The sequence below is a fragment of the Fistularia commersonii genome, chromosome 6 (assembly GCF_037954325.1).
Source record: "Fistularia commersonii isolate RoL2024-O1a breed Wild chromosome 6, RoL_Fcom_v1.0, whole genome shotgun sequence".
In the NCBI taxonomy this organism is placed as follows: domain Eukaryota; kingdom Metazoa; phylum Chordata; class Actinopteri; order Syngnathiformes; family Fistulariidae; genus Fistularia; species Fistularia commersonii.
In genome coordinates, this window is record NC_141289.1 from 8,023,546 (window position 1) to 8,037,000 (window position 13,455).

Here is a 13,455-nt window from a genome sequence, read left to right on the forward strand (position 1 = left end):
TTCAAAACCCCACAATACCCTAGACCAGGGGTTGGCAACCCTTAACACCCAAATAACCATTTGGACCCGGTTTCCTTGGAAAAGAAAACACTGTGAGCTGCAATTACTTTTTGACGTCTAAAATAAAGGTACCACTGTATATATTGCTTTTTATTACCTTTACACTTTGTATAAACAAGTGTGTAGTGTGTTGAAATTCACAAAGTATTACAGAGAAAATTCAATTTTATTTGTGTCATGAACTCTTTTTGAGCTTTGGGCTTTCAGAGCATGTAGCGGAACCTTGATCTGAATTTTAAAAATAAATCGGAAAAAAATCACTGTCGGTAAACAATAAAAAAATAAATATTTGCAAAATATCTTCATAAATATTTATTTTACCTGGTTTATGGGACTTGTGTTCCTGAACATCTGCACACAGCATCTGCAAATCGGGACTTTACCGGCTGGCGGGTATACCGGCTTCCGCGAGCGTGACGTTACTTTGAGCGGCGAAAAATAATAAATATTATTTTATTTAATATTACAAGATATTAAAAGTTAAATAAAGGAATTAACACAAATAAAATACACTTCAATTTAATAGTTATAATTTATTTTCCCAAGCAACTCGGAGCCGCAGTGTAAAGATGAAAGAGCCGCAGGTTGCCGACCCCTGGCCTAGACCGACGACTAGTTCGCCCTGAGGACAGAACACCCGGACGCAATTTCAAGACTTTGTACTCTGCTGTTACGTGCATTGAGGATTGAGACGACCTCAATATCGGTGAGACGAAACAACCTCTGCAGCAAACGGACGGTCCAATGCAGGAGAACCATCTCCGTGAGGATAAAGGATAGCTTATAGCTCTCAGCTGCGAAAACTCCCAGTATGCTTTTCACGGGCACGTTCCGAAAACAAGCCATTAAAGTAGAAGCATCCGTTTAACACCGTGAAAAAAACAAGTTTTATTTATTTATGGATTTTTTTTTTTACATTAGCAATAATGGAGGCATCGCACTCACGTAAAGAGCTGTGCACGTCGTGTCAGAGGGGACCCATTTATTTTTCGATGAAAGCTTGTCAGTGGAACATTACGCCGAAAAAATTTGACTTCCTGTCCGATTAGGCCATCTCAACTCGGAGGGAAAAGCAAAATGATTACATCTTTAGGCCCCTTTGTTATTTGAGTCAATGGACCAAAGTATGATGGACAAACTAACTGTTATACTCAAAAGATCCATTCTTTGTCTTGCAGCTAATTTCTGCATAAATATAAGCGTATGGTTTTGCAGGTGCGCACCACCGGTTGGTGCAGTAATGCATTTTCGCCGCCTGTAATTGGCTCCGAAGCAGCCCGGCGTTCCTCCTGGAGGGCTGGCTCGCGTTCACCGAGAGAACCGCAGGGCTGATTATCATTAAAACTTGGCGTGAGGGAGGAAGCCGTTGCCAAGGAAGGAAGGAAGAACCATTAAACCTTTCATCTGTTTGAAGAAGGGAATTCTTTTTTTTTTTTTTCTAACATTCATATGGACCTTGCTGGAGGTGGGCCCTCAGAGAGGCCCCTTCTAATTTTCAATAGTCCTACATAATTAAAGCAGTGGTGACTGCGAGTGGAAATTATTTATTTCTTTTAATTATTATTTTGGCTTCGCCGTTTGAGCCAGACGGCGTCGGCTGCTTGTTCTGAATTCCGCAGATTTCATTGCGCGGTTAATTAACACGTCAGGGACAAATACGATACACTGGATCTGAGAGAGGTAAGGTGACCTTCTGTTTTGACCCGGATGTGAACTGTGTTCCAGGGTGACGTCGGCCCAAGCGGTCCTTCTGGTCCGATCGGAGAGACCGGTTACGGGCTTCCCGGTCCGAAGGTGAATGGTTATACATCTTTTTTTTTTTTTTTTTTATCAGCCCTTAATTCAAGGGAATACGGAAGCCTTTGCCTGTTTTTAAAACGGTGTCATGCAAGGAGGATTGTATCCATTTGCATCTACATTCCTCCTTTGCTTCTCCATAAATCAAAAATCAGCTCATGCTGTGTATGTGTGTGCTCTAGGGGGACCGTGGGGACCAAGGACCCGCCGGTCCATTTGGCCCCAAAGGAGAAGGCTATCCTGGCCCCACGGTGAGCAGCAAATACATTTGCATCTTCAAGATTCTTTATCGTCTGTCGTTTCATCTCTGGAATAACGTTCTACCTTCATGTCATGTGACGTTCCAGGGACCTCCTGGTCCACCTGGGCTTCCAGGAGACTCCGGCCCGGAAGGGATTGGTGTCCCAGGACCAAAGGTGGGAACTCCATGATGTAAAATGACAAGTTTTGTTCTGTTGAGGGGATGTTTGCAAGAATAAAAAGTGTGTGTGTGCGTGTGCGTGTGTGTGTGTGTGGAGTCGTGACTCATGCTGTTGCTTTACAGCAGGGGTGGGCAACTGTTTTGGCTGGCAGGCCACATTTCTTATTTAATTTTTATGTGTGGGCCAGCTAAGTATCATGCAAATTGAACAAAATGAAAATTGCAATTTGAATATTCACATTTTTTTTGCATTTTATTTCAACCTAAAAATCATCAAGGATCATTTAAATGTTCCAACATTATTTTTAATCTAATCATCCATACCAAATGAAACATAAGGAAAAAATAAGGAGTTTCTAACTTCAGTATTGACTGAAACTTATTGAGACTTATTAAACTATCTAAAGAACATAGTTTGGCCGGCCAGATAAAAAAAGCAAAACGGGCCTTATGTGGCCCGCGGGCCATAAAATGCCCAGGTCTGCTGTTCCTTGTTTTGAATGCAGAGCTACCATCATTTAGAAAATTTCAGCTGTATAAACAAACACACACGCACACACATACACACACACATACGTTTTCACACCTCAGGCGAATACACAGATCACTAAATGCACGCAGCATGTGTTTGGAGGGGTGGTGTTTGGGCGAGCTGTGTGTGGGAACGAGGCAGCGGCTCCGCAGGGTTGCAAGAGGGAGGGACTGGAAGGAGCCGGGGGCCGCCTCTAATTGGATGCCTGAACCACTTCATTGCTTTTGCTGAAAGTTTTACGGTTTTATGCAAATCGATATTTGTGCATCCAATGCAACTTCAGGCCCAATTTCAGGATCGATTTTTTTTTTTTTTTTTTTTCCCTTTCCTTTTCAAGTCAAATCCACCGGTTCAGATTTTCAATCCCCCGGCGGCGAACCGACAGAAACAGACATGTCCGTTTTTCTTTTATTCAACAGATTACACAATTTCTCTCTCTCCCTCGAAGCGAATCTCAATTGCATCAGATACAACTTTATCATACATGCCAGAGTTTTTCCTAAAGGATACACCAGGTGGATTCAACAATGACATAGTCTGAAATATGTTTTTACCGCAGCGTTGACAGACTGATCATATGATGGAAAATGATGTGTGGCATCTGTATATCTGCGCGAACTGTGCAAATAAACTTGCTACCTGCTCACTCACGTTTAGCTTCAAGCTATTGATGGCTACTACATGATTTGAAATTATTCATTACAGATTCATTGTTGTTACTCATTCACACATGTAGACAGTTTGGGGTCTCCAGTGAACCTCCTGCACGTTTTTGGACTGTGGGAGGAACCCTTAGAACTTGGAGGAACCCCACAAAAACATGGGGAGTCCAAGCGGGGCCCTTCTTGCTATGAGGCAGAAGCGCTAATGTCACCCAAAGGAAAATACCACAAATACCGGAGGAGTATCTGTAGTTCTCTGCAATGCCAGCTGTCTCACAATGACATGATCATGTCTTAATAGCTACTTTAGAAAGGCGCTCCACACCGTCATCTGCATCGGTCAGAAACAGGGCTTTCCAAAAGCCCGTTTTTTACATTTGAATACCGGATTTTGTGCAAGTAGTTTATTGTTCCCGGTGATGTTTGCCATCTGGAGGGAATGACCACTGCAGACCCAGTTAGTTCAGTTTGACAGCATTATTTGGTGAGAAGAAATTCAATTTAGAGCAATATATATACAGTGTGCTCTTGAGGCAGCAACTCCTGCTTTCCTGCTTTGTGTATTTGAGGCCGTAGCGTTTCTTGAAAATTAAGACAAAGCGATACTAAAATGCCGTTTATTCGTTTTAAAGCCTCGCCTTGGCCTGAGTCTGAAATGCCTCCCCTTTGAAACATTAGTTTGCAGGAACTAATGAAAGGAAACGAGATTCTACTGAGTGCAGGAGTTCATTTGCTTGACGGATTGGAAATCACTGCATCCTGCGCGTTCATATATCTTCCTTGTGTTTCTGTGTTTGCAGGGCGACATCGGTTACCGGGGGCTGCCTGGGCTGCCAGGACCTCAGGGCGAGGGCCTCCAAGGACCTCCGGTACTTCCACGTCGATTTTCAAACCTTCACATGAGATTTTTAGTTGACTTTTCATCCACGTTTCTGATTTCACGACAGGTTCGCGTTTTGCGCTCAGTTGCTGCAAATGCTATTTGTGGGAGCAATTAGAATGTTGACTTACCCAGAAAGATTTCCTTGGCACACAAGATGGCAGTAATTTAGTCATATTTTCTGACAATTCATCTAAGGATGCCAGACGGATGGCTTCATCCTGCATGTGAACATACCCGCCACAGGACCGTTGTAATAAAAGGCTGCGATTTTCATTTGCTCGGGACATTTATCACGATTCCCTTCTCAGTCGCCTCCCCTCCCCTCGGCACTTAGGCGCTGATAGGGAATCTCTGCAGACGTATGTGTCTGATGAAAAGCTTGACTTAACAAGCCTTCACCGAAGCAACACCCGGTGTCTCAGGATCTCACACCAGGAGTCCCCGCGGGCTTCCGAGCAGCATCGGTGCAGGTCCGGGCTGTCGCAGTCATGCAGCAGCGAGCAAGAGCTAAATGAGGACTCAACTGAAGGAAAAAAGGAAAAAAAAAAAACAGAGACAGCGGGTCACATTGCGAGCCGTTGCGATAACAGGGGCGAGGTAATGTGGGATGATAGAACAGCTTCTGCTTAATTCTGCAGTATTTCATATTCAGGTCATAGTTAGGTCAATGGGTGGGATCAAGGAGCCATATAAAGGTATGCGATTACAATTCGAGTACTGATCATCACAGAGGTGCTAAAAATATTTAAGAATAAGCCTACCAAGTCCAGATAATTACATACTTATTAGAAGACTAGTGTGCCTTTTTTCCGAAATGGAAAATAAAAGTCATATTCAGAGAGAAGAGAGAATGAAACCGGTAGAGAGACTGCGGTTCCATCTTTTGCAGTGAATGTAGGCGTAATGGTCGTACAAGCGGTACAAGCATGGCTTTGTCCGCTGTACCACTATTTAATGCCATCGTCGTCTTGGCTTTTTACACCGGGGGGGATGAGGCGGTCGAAGCTGGTGAGGCGGATGGGGTTCAGCGCAAAAAAAGGTGGGCGAGGCTGGATTGGAAACGAAAAAAATAGATATGTGACATTGAAGAGAGACCGACGCAAATCATTGGTCTTCTCCAAACTCAGTACTGTGGATGCAGGAATCTCAGAAAATGTTTTCTCAGGCCACTTCCTGGTATGGACGCTTTCTGCCCAATAAAGCGAGGGAGTTCTTATCTCCACCAACTTTAACCTCTCTTTTCACATTAAGTACCTACATTGCAGAATCATGCAGGATTAAGTTCAACCCCATAAAGATCCCCAAGTAACATGTTTTCTGTGCTAAAAGATCTGCATGTGGCAGCGACACCACCTTCAGGTCAAAGGACCAAGTCTGAAATAAGAACCTTTTAAGCATGCTGAAAAATATAACTTCTACTAGAATAATATGAAATCGAGCAGATTGGAAAATGATTTCCAATTGTTGCTAGACTTTTTTTTGTTTTGGGCGGTGCTGGCTTAGCTGGTAGAGCAAGCACCCACCAGTCGCAAGATTGGTGGTTCAATGCCCAGCTCTACCTGTCTGCACACTGAAGTGTCCTTAAGGAGGACGCTGAACCCTCCCCCAGTTGCTCCCGATGGTCTGGTTGGCAGCTAGCGCAGCAGGTCTGCGGCCATCGGTGTGTGAACGAGTCGATGTCTGTATGAATTGTTCCTCCCAGCCTGAAATGTCACTCAAGGAACTGCACTTTCCGTTCCCTACTGGCTCCATGTTATTAGTGACGGGTGAGGTGGAACATACCTGAAAACATACCAGGTGCTGAGAAAATACCTCTTCACCAAGCACTACCCCACTAATCGCACTTAGCCCCAAACCCCCCGGAGGAGGAAAAAAAAAAAAAAAAAAATGAATGAATGTATGTATATTGTTTTGAGATGGCTATTTGGTAGAGTGGTCACTTCTGACTTCCGACTACTGGTACTTTTGATCTTTGGTGACTGAATTGCACTTTTTGTTAGTCGCTTTGGATAAAAGCGTCTGCCAAATGACGGTAATGTAGTGTAATGAGATAAATGTTGGGTTCTACACTGCAGGGAAATCCAGGACGACCGGGCCCAATGGGACCAGCGGGACCAACAGGACAAGGAATTCAAGGACCCAAGGTAACTCTCATACCGCTCTACTCAATGCATTTGTTTGCTTTGGGACGCTGTGTTCACTGACCTGTGTGTTCGCCTCAGGGTGAACAGGGGATCCAGGGAGTGACAGGACCAAGAGGACTTCCTGGAGAGGGGTTCCCCGGAGTTAAAGTGAGCCATTTTGCTGTTAGCATAGACTTAACGTAGCATTACATCTCATTGCTTTCGTTTCATCGTGCACTCTGTGACAGGGTGACCGCGGCGCCATCGGGGAGAGGGGGCAGAAGGGATACAAAGGAGAGACTGGTGACACTGGAGTGGCGGGGCAAGCAGTAAGTGACACCACCAATACTTGATCGGCTAAAAATTGTGTCAGAACTTGCGTTTTCTCCATCGATAGTTTTTACTGATCAGAGGAGCACAAATCAAACCCACACAAATCTTCATCTTTCAAAATGAGCCGGATGTCGTGCAAAGAAAACCTCCTCGGAGCACTCGATTCAACTGGAAGCTTTAAAATGTTTGGCTTTGGTTCGGAGAAAGTTTTCCTCTAATAGAGTAATGGAATCATTTTTTATCTCTGGAAATATGAACTCCACTAACCTAAAAAAATATTATATATAAAAACGCTTTTTAAAATAAAAGGCAGAAAAGACCTTGCAACTGATTCTCTCATCACCTTTGGTAATTAATTTTTTTTTGTTTGCCTCCCCATCAAAGGGTCGACCAGGACTCAAAGGGGAAGCAGGCCTGACAGTGAGTCTCATTGCAGGATGTTGCTATTGTTAATGTCAGCAATGGCGCTGAATACGGTTCATTCATTGCAGAGGGAGGACGTCATCAGGCTGATCAAAGAGATCTGCGGTAAAGTACCTGAAGATCCTTGCATTGAGGATTTCACATGCAAAGAAGAAACTGTCTTGTCTTCTCGGTGTATCATCTGAACATCATCCACTGGATGCCATGATCTCACCTCCTGATGCTGTCTGACTCCAGGGTGTGGTATCAAATGCAAGGAGAGGCCCATGGAGCTGGTGTTTGTCATCGACAGCTCGGAGAGTGTGGGTCCGGAAAACTTTGAAATTATTAAAGACTTCGTCAACACCTTGGTGGACCGGGTCACCGTGGGCCGCAACGCCACCAGGATTGGCCTGGTGCTGTACAGCTTGGAGGTCCGGCTGGTGTTCAACTTGGCTCGCTACGTCTCCAAAGAGGACATCAAACAAGCCATAAGGAAAATCCCTTACATGGGAGAGGGTACCTACACCGGGACAGCCATCCGTAAAGCCACCCAGGAGGCCTTCTATAGCTCGCGTCTGGGGGTCAGCAAAGTAGCCATCGTGATTACAGATGGCCAGACGGACAAGAGAGAGCCTGTCAAGCTTGATATCGCCGTGCGAGAAGCGCACGCCGCCAACATTGAGATGTTCGCCCTGGGTATTGTGAACACTTCCGATGTGACACAGGCCGAGTTTCTCCGAGAGCTGAATCTGATCGCCTCAGACCCCGACACCGAGCACATGTTCCTCATCGATGACTTCAACACACTGCCAGGTAAAACTTTGTCTTTGCCATGCTAAATACAGTCCGTATTTGTGGTTCCCTCCGATTTTCATGGTCGGGACTTCCATGTGCAGTTGCATTTGGCTGTGTATTCCATTTGAAGAGGTTTTACTTCCCTTTTTCTATAGAGAGATATGTTGAGGATGACATAGTCATCCAAAAAATCCGAGCAAGCGTCATTAATCTGTCACTGAGGTAGTCTTCTAGACCGTTGAGATTGGTCTTTAGGCCAGTCTTGAGACCACTGCAAAAGGGTCTACAACTTGTCTCAGAATCAAATGCATACAGTATTTACTCAGCCTTCCCCAAGTCCTGCACATCGTGGACTTGGAATGTTCAATGGAGACCAGTCGAGACCACCATGGATTCATTTTTAAACTTAATTAGAGCCAGAAGGAGGCAAAGGTCCCATTGCGAAGATGCTGGAAGGAAAGGCATTCATGGAGCGTACACATACATCGTACACCGGAACATCTGTACCAAGTATGGATTGGAGGTTCCAGGAGACAATGGAGGATGTTGCAATACCAAATTAGTGCATCAGGGAGAAAGCGCACGAGAAGCCTCGGATATACCAGGGCCTTCACAAGGCGTTTGAGTCATGATTGGGCATGAAGCCAGAAGTAGTCCCAGAAGTGATCAGGTTGGGTTTGTTTGTGAATGTGAATGGTCTTCGTCTTTACTTGTCTTAACCTCTTAAAGCAGTGGTCCCCAGTCCGCAGTCCATGGACCGGTCCGCGGATTATTTGGTTCACAAAGAAAACCTTGGTTGGTACAACTTATAGTTTTTTCTTTCGGCCTTCCGGATCTTATTTTGAAAACCAACTGCTTCCGCCTTTGCCTTGCAGCTGCACTTAATATTATAATTGCCTAATCTTCTTCTCCTTTCGGTTATTCCCTTCAGCGGTCGCCAAAGCAAATCGACCCTCTCCATCCAACCCTATTCTCTGTATCATCCTCTCTCACACCAACTACCTTCATATCCTCTCTCACTTCATCCATAAATCTCCTTGGTCTTCCTCGAGACCTCCTGCCTGGCTCCCCATTCCAGCATCCATCTACCAATATATTCACTATCCCTCTGTACATGATCAAACCATCTCAGTATGGCTTCTCTGACCTTCTCTCCAAAACATCTAACATGTGCTGTTCCACTGAGAGACTCATTACTGATTCTATCCATCCTGGTCACTCCCAAAGAGAGCCTTAGCATCTTCATCTCTGCAACCTCCAGCTCTGCCTCCTGTCTTCAAGATTCAAGATTCAAAGCACTTATTGTCACATGCACAGTGTAGAAACTAGTTTCCCTGCAGAGTGAAATTCTTACTTTGCTGTCCGCAGTGCATTGGGACATGTGCTGATAGAAGCATTAGAGGAGTCCGCTCTGATTGGAAAAAAAGCCAGCATGCAGCTGCGGAGCGAGCACACGTGTTTGCCATGTTGCCATGTTGTCTTTTCATCACTGGAACTGTTTCTAAGCCATACACATTGCTGGTCTCACCACTATCTTGTACACCTTTCCTTTCATTCTGGCCGATAGTCTTCTATCACATAGGACCCCTGACACTTTTCCCCACCCATTCCAACCTGCTTGAACCCGTCTCTTCACCTCTTTTCCACACGCTCCGGTGCTCTGGACTGTTGCCCCCAAGTACCTGAAATCCTCCAACTTCTTGATCTTCAATCCCTGTAGCCTCACCGTTCCACCCGGGTTCCTCTTATTCACACACATATACTCTATCTTGCTACGACTAACCTTCATTCCTCTCCTTTCCAGCACATACCTCCACCTCTAGATGTTTCTGAACCAAGAGATCACAATGTCATCTGCAAACATCATGGTCCATGGGATGTTTGGGTCAGATTTCTGACTAACCTCATCTGTAAGCCTGTCCATCACCACTGCAAACAAGAAGGTCTGGTCCCTGATGGAGTCCCACATCCACCTTGAACTTTTTTGTTACCCCTACAGCACACCACACCACTGTCTTAGAGCTAGCATACATGTGCTGCACCAGTCTAACATACTTCTCTGCCACTCCAGACGTCCTCATACAATGCCAGAGCTCCTCTCTTGGCACCCTGTCATATGCTTTTTCTAGGTCTACAAAAACACAATGCAGCTCCCTCTGCCCTTCTCTGTACCTCTCAATCAGCATTCTTAAAGTAAATACTGCATCTGCAGTATTCTTTCTAGGCATGAAGCCATACCGCTGTTTACAAGTACTGACTTCTGCTCTCAGTCTAGTTTCCACTACTCTTTCCCATAACTTCATTGTATGGCTCATCAACTTAAACCCTCCATATTTGCCGCAATTCTGCACATCCCTCTTATTCTTAAAAATGGGCATCATCACACTTTGTCTCCATTCTCCAGGCATCTTCTCACCCTCTAAGATCCTGTCGAATGATCTAGTCAGAAACTCTACCGCTGTCTCTCCTTGACACTTCCACACCTCCACAGGTATATCATCAGGACCAACTGCCTTTCCACTCTTCATCCTCTTCATCGCCTTCCTCACTTCACTTTTACTGATCTCTGCTACTTTGTGGTCTAATAGTCACCTCTTCTACCCTTGCCTTTCTTTCATTTTTCCTCAGTCATCAGCTCTTTAAAGTACTCTTTCCATCTTCCCATCACTCTCCTAGTATCTGTCAATACATTTCCCTCTCTATCCTGAATCACCTGTACCCATTGTACACCCTTTCCATCTTTATCTCTCTTTTTCGCCAACCTGTATAGATCATTCTCTCCCTCCTTACTGTCCAACGGAGCATACTAGTCATCGCACGCTCTTTGTTTTGCCTTTGCTACTTCTATCTTTACCTTACACTGTATTTCCCTATACTCCAGTGTCCCACGTCTTCTTTGCTCAACCGGTTCCTCTGTATATACTCCTACACTTCCTCATTCCACCACCAAGTCTTCTTATCCACTTTCCTTCCAGATGACACACCAAGTACTCTCCTACCTGTCTCCCTAATAACATTAGCTGTAGTTGTCCAATCATCTGTAAGATCTCCCTGACCACCCAGAGCCTTTCTCAACTCCTCCCTGAAATTCGCATGTTTGGTTTTGGCAAAAGTTTTATGCCAGATGCCCTTCCTGAATCAACCCTCTGCATTTATCCAGGCATTTAATATGGTAATTGGCTAATATAAAGTGTAATCGTCTTGAGATTTAATACTGTGAACTCACAAAAGTTTTTATTATTTCAACTCCTTGGCCTCTGGCCGGTTCGGGGAAACATTTTCATGCATAAATCTGGTCCCTGGTACACAAAAGGTTGGGGACCACTGCCTTAAAGTCTTGGTCTTGTTCTTGGTCTTGGTATTCTCTGGTCTCTAATCAGTATTTGATCTGAATACAACGATTACATTTTATATTAGGCAATTACAATATTAAGTGTGGGCAAAGGAGGAAACAAAATAATATGTAGAAGGTCTGATGAAAAACTATAATTTGTACCAAAAATTGTGCGATCCAATTATTGCACCAGTACCAAATGATGCGCAGACCAATACCAGTCCAGGAACTGGGGGTAGGGGACCACTGGACCACTACAATACCACACAGAAAATATTTCATATAATTATTTTTCATCCCTTCTGGGAATAGGTCTTGTGAGCAGAATTAAAATAGGTAACTCTTCCAAATGTAAGTAAACATGGGAAGCCATCATATATGCCCATATAGTTCCAGTTGCATGATCATGTGCATCCCATAAACTTGAAAAAAAAAAGCTTAATCTGCCCACAAAATTAGGAATTACAGACATACGTGTAAGAGATAGGCTTTTGAAAAACACTGCTTGTATTCTCATGCTAAAATGTGAATGATTAGACTCCGTGGAAATCTACCCAACACTGAAGATATTTCAGTGTTGGACCAACTGACATCACACGTACACAGCGATTCGCCAGTCGCCCGCCAGTTTGTCGACAGTTGGTTACTTTTGGACATTCCAGGCTTTAGTTTCCAAGGTAACCGTCTGCATTAACCATTTTTCTTATCTGTCTGTCAAAGGTATCCCATAGTGCGGTAATGGCTAGAGCGGTGGTTGACTTCTTGTCTCTGTGTCTCCCCGTCTCAGCTCTGGAATCCAAGCTGGTCAGCCAGTTTTGTGAGGATGAGAATGGAGCCCTGATATATAACAGAGTAACTAATGGATATAATGGGTTTGGAAACAATGGCTTTGGCGGCAACAGGAATGTCATCAATGGGAACTTCGCCAATGGTGGCTATGGGTACCGGCCTGTGAGCAGGCAGGACGCACTAAACAACCGACAGACTGGCATTAATGCCGGTGCCAGCAGCCAGAGCCATGGGAACAGAGTTGAGGCCACCCAGCAGGGCAGCAAGGGATCTGGCGGAGCACATGTATGGGGAAACAGTGCATATTACAAACAAGTTTACGGCTTGGTAATAAAGTTAAAAACTGCTCTTTTTTTTAACCACCAGGGAGGAGGAGGAGGAGAACAGGGTCAATCAGAGACACAATGGGGCCGTGGGGACACATTTAAACCGGATTCCACGGAGCGTTTAAGAGAAAGCTCATCCTCCAGTAGCCATGGCGCTTCTTCATCATCCTCGTCATCGTCCACCAATACCTCCTCCGTTGTATCCATACCAAATGTTCCTCCGCCGAGGCCAGCTCTACCCAAAGGTAACCCCTGTGCTAAATTTGACTTGAAAATGTACAATAGCCCCACTAGTAGTGAGGAGACAGGTAGATGGTACACCCAAAAAAGAAAACATTTTCTTCAGTGCTTTAGCATCACTTTACTCGTTTTTTATTTCCGCTGCCAAGCCGAGGGCATGGGGGCGAGGCTCAGATCCCGGAAGCCACTTAGCCAAGAACCACAACAACATTAAAACTGTAATGTTCCTGTTTGCTGTGATAGCAAACAGAGGCAGGCTTGCTAAGTCTAACAAATGTGAAGCTAATAAATAACAACTACTTAAAATATCACAAAGATGGAAGGTTTAAAAGCCTAACAGATGCTTTTCTTGGTGCCATACAAGTGCAGACAATAGGAAAAATGCTAAAGCAAGGAAAGACATGCTAAGCCTGCATCAGTATAATACCTATAGATTTTACAAAGGAATATGAAATCTATTGTGGTGCATTGATCCCTGGTTGGATTCAAATCGGGGGGCCTTTCAATTTGGAGTCCCCATGTTCTTAATAATAATAATTATCCTTCATGGATGAACCATGGGCAGTAGGCATGCAGCGCCAGCGGAGTAGTTAGGGATTCACTGTCTTGCTCAACATCACTTCGACACACTAAGAGGAGCCAGGAATCGAACCAGGTTCGTTTCCAAAGATGGTTGCTCTATCTCCCGCATTCCTCTGCATTCTTTGGGTTCCTTCCAGTCCAAACACATACAGGAGGTTCTTTGGAGACCCTGA

The 13,455-nt window shown here is 44.6% G+C and overlaps 1 protein-coding gene across 1 annotated transcript in view; it reads left to right on the forward strand.

Annotated features, from left to right (window-relative positions):
- LOC147233281 (uncharacterized) overlaps positions 1-13,455 on the forward strand; it is a 40,018-nt gene that overhangs the window by 24,918 nt on the left and 1,645 nt on the right. Inside the window, exons 22-33 of the mRNA XM_086147929.1 lie at positions 1,786-1,854; positions 2,040-2,108; positions 2,205-2,273; positions 4,273-4,341; positions 6,431-6,499; positions 6,578-6,646; positions 6,727-6,807; positions 7,196-7,231; positions 7,303-7,339; positions 7,472-8,029; positions 12,133-12,419; positions 12,501-12,705. Of these exons, the coding sequence (XP_086004055.1) occupies positions 1,786-1,854; positions 2,040-2,108; positions 2,205-2,273; positions 4,273-4,341; positions 6,431-6,499; positions 6,578-6,646; positions 6,727-6,807; positions 7,196-7,231; positions 7,303-7,339; positions 7,472-8,029; positions 12,133-12,419; positions 12,501-12,705 (1,618 nt within the window). The remainder of the gene's footprint in view (positions 1-1,785; positions 1,855-2,039; positions 2,109-2,204; positions 2,274-4,272; positions 4,342-6,430; positions 6,500-6,577; positions 6,647-6,726; positions 6,808-7,195; positions 7,232-7,302; positions 7,340-7,471; positions 8,030-12,132; positions 12,420-12,500; positions 12,706-13,455) is intronic.